Source organism: Danio rerio, chromosome 1 (assembly GCF_049306965.1).
Source record: "Danio rerio strain Tuebingen ecotype United States chromosome 1, GRCz12tu, whole genome shotgun sequence".
NCBI lineage: Eukaryota > Metazoa > Chordata > Actinopteri > Cypriniformes > Danionidae > Danio > Danio rerio.
In genome coordinates, this window is record NC_133176.1 from 20,314,702 (window position 1) to 20,329,296 (window position 14,595).

The 14,595-nt window shown below is 35.1% G+C and overlaps 1 protein-coding gene and 1 long non-coding RNA gene across 2 annotated transcripts; one reads left to right on the forward strand and one right to left on the reverse strand.

Moving 5' to 3' along the window:
- Window positions 1–5,725: 5,725 nt before the first annotated feature.
- On the reverse strand, window positions 5,726–6,322 carry tmsb5 (thymosin beta 5; the record flags this gene model as incomplete). Its single annotated transcript, NR_015622.1, is given in 3 exon segments — window positions 5,726–6,004; window positions 6,084–6,201; window positions 6,281–6,322. It is a non-coding gene; the product is annotated as a thymosin beta 5 (long non-coding RNA).
- Window positions 6,323–6,817: 495 nt separating this feature from the next.
- Window positions 6,818–11,641, forward strand: slc25a51a (solute carrier family 25 member 51a). The gene is given in 2 exon segments (NM_200755.1): window positions 6,818–6,850; window positions 10,624–11,641. A coding segment is annotated over 1 exon segment (849 nt). The 5' UTR covers window positions 6,818–6,850; window positions 10,624–10,703; the 3' UTR covers window positions 11,553–11,641.
- Window positions 11,642–14,595: the final 2,954 nt, after the last annotated feature.

The window sequence follows — 14,595 nt, forward strand, 5'->3', positions numbered from 1 at the left end:
TGAATCATTTGTCCTGTCGTTTTAAATAAAGCGTGAAATAGCTTTAAATATATGATTTATAAGTCTATATAAATAAATTATTAATTGATTGAAATTTGCATAAATGGTGCTATATATTGATATCAGGATTTGACCGGACTTATATTGTGATGTAAGCGTTCGTCAGCATTTAGTTAAAAAAAGTTAAACAAATTATATATATATATAAAACAAATAAATTTAATTAAAAAATTAAAGTACAAAAGGTGCATTTTTTTGGCCATATGGCTGTAATTGCTTTTGTGTGTGTGTGTGTGTGTGTGTGTGTGTGTGTGTGTGTGTGTGTGTGTGTGTGTGTGTGTGTGTGTGTGTGTGTGTGTGTGTGTTGTAAATAAGCATGGAATTCAAAGAAACTCAAAGAATGGCATGGATACACAAACTTGTGGTCAATATTGGATGATAATATTTGCATACTTTCCATTTACTTTTATCATGCATTGGAATAAAAATGCAGGTTCATTTCAAGTTCAGGCATGGGGTGTCTGCGCAAATGAATGATGTGATTGCCCCCGAATTTTGCTATCAAGTTGCTAATTTGATGGTATTTTTTTCATATGGAATACTGCACATGATCCTGTAAAAGGAAAGATGTAGTGCAGAAAGGGTTGTGCAAAACAAGAAAGGTTAGCCTATTAGTGACAACTAAAAATGATAAACAATGATACAAATAACTTGAGCACCCAATCAGCCTATGCCTTATTTTGGCTTAAATACCAAGGAAACTGTTTTGGCCACATCAATTTATATGAAAATTTAAGTTGAAGCATAATTATTCAGACAAAATGCTATCTTTGTATTATAACTGTGTGAATATTCATTATTTACTTTGTCATGACAATTTACAGTGTGAGTCAGTGATGTGAAATCTTCTCAATGTATTTGTATAAATACATTCTTTTGATGAAATATTTGCCATGTGTTCAAGAAACATCCTTTGGTTGCTATTTTTTGCTCTGAGTGTGTTTGACACTGCTCTATCACTGTCACACACACTAAAGCTGTAAATGTCTGGCACATCTCTTTTGGCCTGCAGGCAGTGAAAACAGCACATCTCAATTATTTAACCACTGCAGGCCAGGCACTGTACTAATGTGTCAGCACCACTTACAGCTATAGCATGGCTCGGAGAATAAAAATCTATGCTTATGAAATCATTATTACGCTTCCCAGACCTTCCTTGCATGTATTAAAAACTCTCTCTCTCTCTATGTGACACACTATATAAAGACGTGACTATTTTTACAGATTTATTAAACAGATATATTTTTTAAAAGTGTATTTTACTCACAGAACATCTTTATATTTAAATTCAAGCTAAGTATTGCAAAACAATTACAGCTACAATATTCCAACTATTTTTTTCAAATTTTTTGCTCCTATTTTTCCTATCTTTTAAATTCGTATTTTTTATTTTTCTATGACATATAAATTTAGGTGTATGAATTTTTGACCGCTATCATAAGTTATTTTGTTGCATAAGCTCCAGATTTGGCTTCAGTACTGACTAATAATGTATACACAAATGTAATATTGTATATCTTCCTATTACAAATATGAATTTAAAAGATTAAATGATTTGCAAAACTGTTTAAATTGGTATTAAATAAAAGTTTGGTAAACAGAAAAAGTAAATAAATACTTGTTTGTAACATCTGGTAATTCATACAATCTTAGAAATAAAGGTACAAAACCTTTCACTGGGGTGGTACATTTTCAAGTGTACATTACTCTGTACTTTTAAGGTAAATGTTGACCTGTTACAGTTGCAATCAGAATTATTAGCCCCCATGAATTATTACGCCCCTGTTTATTACCCCCCCCCCCTTTTTCTGTTTAACGGAGAGCAGATTTTTTTACACATTTCAAAACATAATCGTTTTAATAACTCATTTCTAATAACTCATTTATTTTTATCTTTTCCATGATGACAGTAAATAATATTTGACTAGATATTATTCAAGTCACTTCTATACAGCTGACATTTAAAGGCTTAACTAGGTTAATTAGGTTAACTAGGCAGGTTAGGGTAATTAGACAAGTTATTATATAATGATGGTTTGATCTGTAGACTATTGAGAAAAAAATAGCTGAAAGGGGCTACTAATATTGACCTAAAAAAGTTTATTAAAAAATTAAAACTGCTTTTATTCGAGCCGAAATAAAAGAAATAAGACTTTCTCCAGATGAAAAAAAAATATTATCAGCCATACTGTGAAAAATTCCTTGCTCTGTTAAACATCATTTGGGAAATATTTTAAAAAGAAAAAAAAATCAAAGGGGGGTTAATAATTCTGATTGCAACTGTATATCCTTTAAAACGGTACCCAGTTTCCGAATACTTTCATCTCTGAGGCATGTAAAATAAAGTGCAATATATTATGGGGACATAACGATGCAGACACTGATACCTGAGGTGACACCTGTGATCAGAGTCACCTTGATTAAGAGCCATTTTGGTCTCTGCAGTACAGAACAGAAAGCAGATCACCCTAGTGCAGGGGTGGCTGACCCTGTTCCGGGAGAGCCACCCTCCTGCAGATTTCAGTTGCTACCCATATCATACACACCTAAACCAATTAATTAGGACCTGAACACCACGTGATAATTACAGGTAAGTGTGTTTGATATGAGTTGCAACTGAAATCTGCAGGAAGGTGGCTCTCCAGGAACAGGGTTGGCCCACCCTACCCTAGTGACTGGTTCAACACCAGCTAAGTGTCATCGAACTCAATAAAATAATAAAGTTACCTCAAGAAGAATGGGTAACTGATCACAAGAACCCTTACCTTAACAACAAGCCTTTGTTTGACTTCCAAAAATGGGATTTTCAACTCCCATGCAAGACAGAGTATAATAATGCAAGATTTATTTTGGTCCAAAACAGAGAATCTAAATCCTCGCTGAATTTTATAAACTATCACCAAATATTAAAGTTCATTAGATCATCCTCAAAACAATGATACCGAACTTTTAATGAAATGTCATTTTATTGTTCTTCTATGACACCTGAATCATGTTAACAGTGCATTAATCATGTAAAACCTTTATACTCTGATTTATCACAAATGCAACGTTCATTCTTTCTCTTTTCGGCTTAGTCCCTTTCTAAATCAGGGGTCGCCACAGCGGAAAGAACTGCCAACTTATCCAGCATATGTTTTACGCAGCGGATGCCCTTCTAGCTGTAACCCATCAATGGTAAACACCCATATATGATATACACACATTTGCACACCACAGAAAATTTAGTTGGGGGTGTGAATCAACCTTTGTATAAATATATATATATATGTATATATATATATATATATATATATATATATATATATATATATATATATATATATATATAAAGGTTGATACACACCAAGTCGACACCAAACAACTAGCACAGACCAAACCCAACTCTGTTGTTGTCTCGTGTTGGCATATGTCTGGATTCGTCCGGGCCACAGTTGCTCTTGAACACACCAAATAGAGAAAAACTAAATGAAAGATCGCGTTCTGCACCTACATGAGGGTGTCTTTCCGCACCAGTGGAGAGTATGTGTTTTCTGATTCACAATGGGAAACTGGAACACTTGAAGTGCGCTTGCAAAGCATAAAGCAGAATTCAGTACCGTTATCACTGTCATTCACCACGGAAGGATTTGCCCATCAAATATGGCTGACAAACTAACAATACATATTGTTTGAAAATATTTGGGAATAAATGTAGTGAAATTATAGCCCGCCTCTAGTGTTCCTACTTGACTTTAATTATTGAAGTCAAACTCTCGCTTTGTTGAATTTCAATTTTTGTTGAATATCCAGTCAGAGCGCTCTCTTCAGCCAAAGCGGCATGCTGAATCAGGCCAACGATCTCCAACGTTAACCCAGCGAGAAGCGATATGGAAAACACCAAATCAACTAGCCCCTACACATACTATTGAAAACAGCATATACTTGATATATTTATCTTTCTACTATTCACCAAAGTTGTAAACATAAACATGACTGCTTCTTAAATGAGGTGGGTTGATGGCTTTGTTTAAACAGACCTTTAAATTACAAAACACACAAAACACACTTCAATGACTTTGAATCTTTTGAAGTGTTTTCAGCTTGTGTGTCACACGCATACAATCTTTGGCCAACAGTTTGGAAGTGAAATCTGAAGCTAACACTACTATTTCCTTGGCTGTGCAGCTGGACAAGAGCTAAAGTATGTTCTTTACCATATGGCAGGGGTACCCAATCCTGTTCTTGGAGATACACCCTGTGGGGTTCAGCTCCTGGCTTGATCAAGCACACCTGTCTTTACTAACTACCAATTGCTCCTTCACAGGCACCCCTGCTGTATGGTCTTTGCCTACTGAATCATACATCAAATGAGATTTATTTAGAAACTAATTTCGAGAGGATCACGTGCTTATGATTGATCAAGGGTGGACCCACATTTTCTAATACCCGATTCTCCAATCAGATGATTCCTAAGTCATTATAAATGACCACAGTCTTTATATACAGTCATCTTCGTCTTTAAGAATCCCCTTGTCCCTCTCCTCCATTTTCTTTCTTTCTCTTTCCTTGATTGGTGGCATGGTAGCCCAGTGGTTAACAGTTGCCTCACAGCAAGAACATTGCAGGTTACGATCCTTTCTGGGATGGTTGGTGTTTCTGTGTAGAGTTTGCTAGTTCTACTTCTGTTCGTTTAGGTTTCCCCTGGGTTCTCTGGGGTCCTCCCATGGTCCAAAGACATGCATCATAATTAACTTTTGAAAACTTCATTTGGTATAGACAGTTTAAGGTTAGCATGTTAAGCTAAAACATAAAATGGTGGAAAATGTCACCTGTCGTCTCCCTAAAACAGGAGTTAAGCATTTAAACAAACCTTGCTGATTTCGTTTAAGAATTTTGCATAATGGAAAAAATACTTAATACACACTGCAAAAGCACCTTCGGTGAGTTCACACTGCACTACTCTCCATATAGTCTTCCATTCATACACATGTTAATGCAGCAGACTGGAAACGCATGTGACAGGTTTCATGGTTCACTGTATTGCAAAGTTCAAGCTTGGTGATCTGACCCACAAAATCAGATTAGATGACTGCAAGAGAAAAATAAAAGATCAAAACATGACATCTTTGTACAGAAACTTAAAATTATGGACCAAATCTTTTTATTATTATTTATGACATAGCTTTGTTGCTTACTTATGAAATAATATTGCTGAATGTGTTATTCAATTCTTATAAAAAAACAAACAAAAAAAAAGGCTTAACAAAACTGAAATAGTAGCTCGAGTGTAGCACTATTCCCATAATACTCAAGCCTTTTAGCAATTATGACAATTTTAATACGCCTTGAATAAGATTGTTAAAGAGATTATCAAATGTTACACACAAAAAAAAAAAAAAAAGCAGCCAAATTAAAAGCCCAAGTAGTTTAATAAACCATAAACTCTATAACATTTCACAAAACTCCTTCGTAATACCAAATCTTTCAAAACACATAGGATCATTGCTTTGGAACACTGAATATATTTAAAAAAACAAAACAAAAAAAAAAAAACGCATTTTTAAAAAATTACCATATGGCAGGGGTGCCCAAAAAAATTAGTCAGAATGAGAAATTGTCAAATAGCAAAGCTCAAAACATATTTATTTTTTCCACCGTTCTTAAATGAACCCACACACAGGAATTCATTTCAAAGGTTTATTTCACCAAAGGTCAAAATGAGAGCAGATCAGACAGTTATACAAAGTTAAATATCCATGATTTTACAGCATTTTTTTTTTATCAGAATCGTCGATATCATCTGATAACACATGGGTCAATTTCCAACTTCAGCCTGCATGGCCATAGTAACTGGTGGTAGGAAGAGCCATCTTTTTAAAAAGTCACATGATCTGCAATTCAGTCCTTGGTGAAGATCCAACATGGCTAATTTAAGTCTCACATTTCTTCTCCTGCTCAATGGCTAGACAGATGGCATTTGGGAGGAAACAAAAATTAGCTGAAATAAGAAAGTAGGATTATTCCATGAAGCTCATACTTACTCTCTTTGGTGGGAAGAGTGTTTTTCTCATGAGTTACGGTCTTCTTCAGCTTGTTCTTGTCGAAATGAGAAACCTCACTGACATCAGGTTTGTCAGACATTGTTTTGCTTTAGCTTCTCTAGGAGGATGTGAATAAAATAAATTAAAACAGCTCACTAAAAATGACAACACATAACCAAACTTAGTACACAACTTACTTAAGCCTGAAGCGCAACAGATGAGGGATAAGAGACACTGACACAAGCTTCTGACTTTACACTTATATATGCCATGCAATGCTGGCAGATGGCTGAGGTGTAATCTAATTAACATTCCAGGTGCGTCTTGTTTAGCATTTGTTCCATTACATTAATTGGTTAATTGTTTAATTGACTAACAGGGTTTGTCTTTGTTACAAAGTTTAAATAAAACCCGAAAAAGAGGTGCAAATGTCTACAATTTAGACTTCATTCATTACATTTTATGTTATGTTAGACCTCTTTAATAATCTACAACGGCGCCATGTTGTCTCTTCAATGTATGTTGTCATGTGATCTCCATCAGTCTGTAAATATTTTAAGAAATGTTTTAAAATATAATAATAAAAGACCACCACACCTACACACAGAGGAATCCTCGGATGGGTAACCACCCATGGCATTGTCAGCAGATCTCAGATCAGCACATCATTGTTATCCTTAAACCAATCAGAGCGCGGGATGCGCGCGAGCGTGCTGTGTGCTTCATGTGCGCGACGGAAGCGCGTGAACCCGCACGGATGACATGAGGTGAGATTTCTGTATTTATACGATTCACATCAATTTGTCATTAGGTTATCTATGGCTTTTGATGATATTTCGTCATTTTTATGAAGTAAAGATGATTTATAACGGGTAAACTAGTAATCTGATTAAAGTGCTTATTTGAATGAGATGTGGTGTTACAGAATGATAAAAACCCGTTGTCTTCAAATAAAGATGCTTCATCTTTACAGCTTCAAATAATCATAGTCAATCGATTTTTCTTCCTGGCTGTATGATATTATGTTATGCCATGATTTTTTGATCGCTAAAATGTTTTGCGGATGATATGATTTGTCTTTGTCATAAACATCACCGGTCACGCCTTTACCACAATTACCATGGTAACCATGTTATCCTCCGACATGACTGACATGAAACTGTGCAACATAGCAAAAATATGTTGAAAGCTGTTTAAATTAAACATTATTTTATTACTTGTATACTATTACTTGAGTAACAGAAATAACTGGATAGTAAAGGGCAAATTTAGTCTGAAACTCAATGGAGATGCTTAGCCTACTAGTTTTCTTATTTACACTGTGAAATGTATTGTTACGTTGCATTTATATTTTAATTTGACTAGAAGTATTGTGGATTACTTTAGGTTTAAAGTCTTATATCTGACATCTTAAATCTTTAATGCCTGACATACTCTGGTTGTTGTCAGCCAGAGGGCTGGAGCCCATTAGAGGACCTCTGCAAGCTTTCAGACAAATTACTTTGAAAAACACATTACTGTTGTGCATCTTGAGACAAGTCAATCGCACTTACGTATTTTAATATATATTCCTGGTTCTTTTTAAACAACAAAAACGTGCAGTTTAGTATATTAAGCTTTAAGCCTTGCCTGTATTTATTCTGTGTATGTTTATTTAATTCAAATCAACTTGAAGTACATTGAAAGTATGAACTTAAAAAGTATTTTTTTTAATGCAGCAGATGCCCTTCCAGCCACAACCCATCACTAGGAAACACCCACACACTCTTGCACACACTCATATACACTGTTCAATTTAGTATATTTAATTCACCTATATCGCATGTCTTTGAACTGTGAAGTTTTATTCATGTGATGCAAAGCAGAATTTTCTGCAATCATTACCTCAGTGTCTCACGTGACTTCAGAAATCTTTCTAATACACTGATTTTAGTTATAACACACAAAAACTATACAGCCCTTTTATATTTTCGTGCAAACATTCATATTTTAGAGTTTCTTGATGAATGTCAAATGACAGCATTTATTTGAAATTATTTAAAAGTATTACTTTATTCATTTCTTTAACTTTGAAATGGTACTAGTGTACATTAAGTTTTAAAGTTTACAATATTAATAAATCAATAAAGAGACCAAGAGGAAGGAAAATCAATAAATGAATGAATGAATGAATATCAATAAAAGATGTGAGTTTATTTTTTGTAAAAAATGAAATGTGGTATTTGGTGAAATATGTTGCAGATAATGCATAATACAAAGCATTAATGATGAAAGATTATATATGGTCACGTTCTGGTGCATAAGCAGTATTCATCTTTATGTATTTTGTGTGTTAAAAATATAAAAACTATTTGACAAAATATTTTTTATATGAGTTTTATGTTTTTCATACACTACTGGTCAAAGATTTAGAAGCATTTACACATTAATTACAACAGCAAATATAATGCTATAATATGTTACATGAATGTAATGAGATTCATCCTTTGGGCGATGCGATGGTGCTGTAGGTAGTGCTGTCGCCTCGCAGAAGGTCACTGGTTTGAGTCTTGGCTGGGTCAGTTGGCGTTTCTGTGTGGAGTTTGCTTGTTCTCCCTGCATTCGTGTGGGTTTTCTCCGGGTACTCCGGTTTCCCCCACAGTCCAAAGACATATGCGATAAAGGTAAATTGGGTAGGCTAAATTGTCCGTAGTGTATGAGTGTGTATGAATGTTTCCCAGATGGGTTGCAGCTGGAAGGGCATCTGCTGTGAAAAACATATGCTGGATAAGTTAGCGGTTCATTTCGTTGTGGTGACACCAGATTAATAAAGGGACTAAGCTGAAAAGAAAAGGAATGAATGAATGATTCATCCTTTGAATACTCAATTCTGAATATAGAAATATAATGAAAATACATCAATAAAGAAACAGCTGTGTGTTGCTCATGTTCAAAACTGCTGCTTAAACTGAGTTATATGAATTCTTGTTTATTTGACATTTTTATACAATTATCTACACAGGTATTTAGTGAAATCACTGCTGTTGTGGTCTTAAAATAAACTTGTCCAAGTGTGTGAGCAAGACCAGAACAAGATTAAGACCTTAACAACTTCGCTACAGTGGTTACATATTTTTGTTAATTATACTCAATATTAGAAAAATCTGACATTGTGATATTTAGTTTTTTATGCAATATATACTGCGATATGAATATAATTTCATTAGATTACTTAAATTTGGAAAGATTTCATTAATTCGACTGACTGGGGTGATCAAGTTTTTTTCTATGCAGTGGATGTGCATAAATTATAATAAATAACAAGCAAAATAATCTGTGGCAACACATTGCTCAGTGGTTAGCACTGTCGACTCACAGCAAAAACGTCACTGGTTTGTGTCCCGGCTGTGTCAGCTTACAATTTTATGTGGAGTTTGCATGTTCTCCCTGCTCACGTGGGTTTCATCCGGGTGCTCTGGTTTCCCCCACAGTCCAAACAAATGTGCTATAGGTAAATTGAATAAACTAAATTGGCCATAGTGTATGTGTGTGAAAGAGTGTGCATAGATGTTTCCCAGTGCTGGGTTGCAGGAAGGGCATCCGCTGTGTAAAACATATGCTGGTTAAGTTGGCGATTCATTCCACTTTGGCCACCCCAGATGAATAAAGGGACTAAGCCGAAGGAAAATGAATGAATAAATGAATAATAAAAAGTGCTTTGTGGTTTTCTGGGATAGTGTAACCGTATTCAGAAATAGAACAATTAAATGTAAATAACATGCTCATCAATTTATACATGATAAAACAAAAATAGGAATAATATCTTAATCTTTTAATCTTTAATAAATAATCTAATCCTGCGATATGACTATTGCAGACACACACACTGCGATATCGATGCTCTAATGATATATTGTTTAGCCTAACTCAATATTATATTGTAGTTAATAGCTCACAAAATCCAGTTTAATGTTTAAATTGTTATATTTATGTGCAATTTAAAGGGATAGCTCACTCCATAAATGTAAAATTACTCATATTTTCTCTCCCTCAGGTGGTGCTAAATGTTTATGAAATTAAAATATATTTTTTTCATTGAACCAAAAAGAAGGTATTCTAAATTATGTTAGATACTATTCTCACCATGGACATCCATGGCATAGGAAATTAAAAATGTATTATTTTTTTTTTTAATCTTCCAAAATATCTTCAAAAGAAGAAAGAAATTAGAATAGGTTTACAAGTGGAGGATGAGCAAATGATGACAGAATTTAAATTTTTGTGTGATAATACAGACTGTTTTTACACTATAAAAATTATTAGTTGACTGTACTTTTAAAAAGTGAGTAAACCAGTTGCTTTTAATTTGATTAGTTGACTACTTAAAGTCAGTAAATTTGAAATTATGAAGTAAATGAACTGTGGATAATTATAAAAATTTGAGTCAAATCAACTAAACAGTTCCAAGATAAAATAGGTTTACACACTTTTTCAAACAGTCAACTCATTACTTTTAAGAAAATGAATATTAATGCAAATTTTTATTTTTTTTTCTCTACAGAAGCACATTATACGTAATGCATCATATGAAGTCACATCTGATCCCCAGTTTCAACCTTTGACTTGCAATCACCCAGAATCATGGCCTCCGGCGACCAAGACCAAGAGTCTCTTCAGACTCAAAACCACTACTTGTGTGGTTCTCTAGCAGCGTTCGCCAACATTGTTATCACATTTCCTATTCACAAAGCCCTGTTCCGCCAGCAGCTGTTTGGCGTGCATGCATGGGATGCCGTGCGAGGGCTCCAGAGGGACGGTTTGCGAACCCTATATCGTGGCATCCTTCCACCGTTGCTCCAAAAAAGCAGCACAATCGCAATTATGTTCGGACTCTACGAGGATTTCTCCAGGATGCTGAGGGTTTACGTTCCCGAAGCCCCCGTCCAGTTAAGAGATGCCATTGCAGCAATATTAGCAGGAACAGCAGAAGCAGTTTTGACACCATTTGAGAGGGTGCAAACTCTACTGCAGGACCCTCGCCATCATGGGAACTTTCAAAACACTGCACACATTTTCCGTGTTTTGCTACAGCAACATGGCTTTCTAGAGCTGTACCGTGGCCTCGTCCCGATCCTGATCAGAAATGGTCCCAGCAATGCTTTGTTTTTTGGTTTGCGTGGACCGATTAAGGAATTTCTCCCTGAAGTTGAGTCAAAGGCTGGGCATTTAATTAATGATTTTGTATGTGGAGGGATTTTGGGAGCAGGTCTCGGGGTGGTGTTTTATCCTCTAAATGTGGCCAAGTCTCATGCGCAGGTACAGATCGGAGGACCGTTTCAGTCCTCCAGGGTGATTTTAGCCAGTGTTTTGAGAGAGAGGGATGGGAAGGTGAGCCGTCTGTTTCGGGGTGTGCATTTGAACTTCCAGAGGTCGATATTTTCTTGGGGCATCATAAATGCTGCGTATGAACTCTTGTTGAAAATGATGTGATGGAGATGAGACGTGGAGTTAAGGTGGAAGAGCATCCATGATTTGCAGACATTAGTCTTCCTTTTATTCTATATCTGCTGCTAAAAAAACAGAAGAACAGGGATTATTTAAAGTGCCGTATTCGAGGTTAATGGAAAATCGTTTTTAGCTATATCATTTTAAATTCATGGACATTTTTACATTTGGAGTTCGCAAATTTTTCTAAAATAAGTTTGAAAGAAGTACATTAAACTCTCAGAAATAAAGTTTCAAGGGTGTTCACTGGAGTGACACCTTTTCAAAAGGTGCACATTTGTACATAAAAGGTCAAGTTCAGTACTTTAAGGGTATATTAGTACCTAAAGAGAACAAAAGTGTGCCTCTTAAAATTTTTAAGTATTAAAATGTACCTTTTGAGGTACCAATGTGAATATTTTTGGCACAAAATGAAAATGCCGTTTGAAAAGGTACCACCTCAGTGACATCTCTTGTACCTCTTAGAATACTGTATATGTTTACCATTTATTTGACTACAAATACGGTAAAACCATTAATAGTTTTGGATTTATTACATTTTAAAATAAACTTTTTCTATTTAAATATGCAAAAAAAAATGTAATTTATTCCGGTGAAGTCAAGGCTAAGTTTGTTGATGTTGAAAGTTTTGTGTTAAAACTTGAATTTTTTTTCTTGGATCTTAAAGAACAGCATTTATTTGAAATAAACAAAATGCTAAATGTTTTGTTAAATACTTTTACTGTAAACGTTGACTATTTTAATGTATCATTGTTTTAAGTTTTCTAGTTTAAATTTTGTTCAGTTTCTGTATTCATCGACACATCAGACCTAAAACAACTACTATTTTATGACATAAGTGTCACAAGTGCTCATAAAATAGTGGATATTTTGTGAAATTTCACACTTGACAGGTTTGGTTAGATTAAATTTAAAGAATAAGCAATTGCCTTGTAATGCTATGCCAATAAATCCATATGAACTTAGTTTACATTTTATATCTATTCTTTATTGTAATACTAAAGATAATTCACTTATAATATTAATCAAAAAATGTGGCGATGATGCTCTGCAAAAATCTTTTGTGTTGCATAGGAAAAACAGTCAAACAATAATAATTTCTTTTAATATCTGATTGGATAAAACCCAAGTATTTTCATTAATTTAGAGATTAGATGGGGTCAAAATTAGAAGCAACGAGTGTTGAAAGAGAGGTATTTTTAACCTCAGCTCACTCAGGGTTCCCTGTGCTTGCGTGGGTTTCCCCTGGGTTCCCAGGCTTCCTTCCACCTTCCAAAAACATGCAACTTAGTTTAATTGAATAATCCAAATCGGCACCCTCGACATGCTCCTAGTAAGTAGTTATCTTTTAAGAGCAATCACTATCTGTTCATTCACTACTACAGCAGGGGAGTTCTCGAGATCTACCTGAGCTCAAACTCCCCTCTCACCTTGCAAACAGAAGGGAGCCCTGTGCTTGAGGATCTTATGAACTCAGTGCCCTCTCCCGGGACAGCATGCCAAACAAGCTTTATAATCAATCATCAGCTAGGTGTGAACTCTTGAAACTCTTTGTACTGTGTCTCTTAACCACAGCGTATTCAAAATACTATGTGTTTCATTGCTATTGTGGGAATGATCAGGATCACAGTTTACACTGCCACCATCTTTTAACCACCAACGTTCTATATACTGTAGTATTTGCTGAGTTAACTTTGATGACTCCAAATGCTGTAGACTTCTGAAGGCTTTAGTTCCAGTGCAAGCATTGATTAGTCATCTGGAAAACGACAAACACGACAGACAATTTGGTGTTTGTGGTCACTGTAGCTTTCGTGTGGTCACAGAATCATCCCATTTGAGCCAGAATTGCTCATGCTTTTAGCGCCTGCTGAAGTCTCACAGACCAATTCAATGACATAAGCCAGAATTCGTTATGCCTTTAGTGGCTGCTGAAGCTATAAGGATTATTTCATTGGCATAAGCCATGATTTGGTCATTTTGGTCGTTTTCTCATGCACTCGATGCTCTTTGAATCGCTTCCAAATATACTGGAATTTTATAAAGGTGGAACCACAGACCTCAGTTGACAATGGCAATGTGCCCGGGGCACTTTGAATGATGTCAGTTGTCTCTTAAGTCCAGTTTTATAGAATTATAGTATAATATTTGTTCACTTCCCATTCAGTTTGAAAGTTTGTGTTTTGCAATATTTTGCCATGATTTTTTCTAAGCAGTCGTTACTACAGTCTTCAATATGTCACAGTCTTTCAGAAGTCATAATGTGTGTAATTGGTGCGTTTCATATTATTATCAATGCTGATTTTGGTGCATTGCATATACTAGGTTCCCACACATCAAAGGTCTTGGAATATTAGGGGTTTTTGTTTGTCATTGTATATTTGCAACATTTCCAACACAATCTCATGGCAGTTCGTAACTTTTAGATTTAGTGGATAATTCGTATGAAATTGTACAAGCTAATTCGTACAATTTAGTACAATTTGCTCATCCCCAAATGACGATTGGGTTTAGGGGTGGGGTTAGGTGCCAAGCCTCTTTTTTAAAATCGTCACTAAACTGATAAAACGTAAAATACTTCCATTTTCACGTGAGATCAGGCTGACATGTGGTGTTATGCTGTAAACATGTACACAAATTTACACATTTTAGTTCAAATACTTGTTTGACCTTAATGACTTCTGGTCTCATAACAACACTCAAAAAAAGATTTGCTTCTTGTTCCTTACTTTCCTAACTTATTTAAAATGAGTTGAAGCAACACAATTCTTCTTTTTTGCAGGACAACTTAACTGTTTTATGATCATTCCACTTTCATTTGTTGAACTCAGCCATTTTACAGTGTGCATAAATCCTACTACATCATATTTTATACAAAGATGACTCTAAATCAGAGATGCCCAAACTAGGGCTGCAGGTAACCTTTGATTTGGCCCATCATTCCGTCTGAGAAAAGAGTACGAATGATGGGCAGCGTTAGGGCGAATTATTTTGACAGAGATTGTCATGTTTAATTTAAAATAATCTT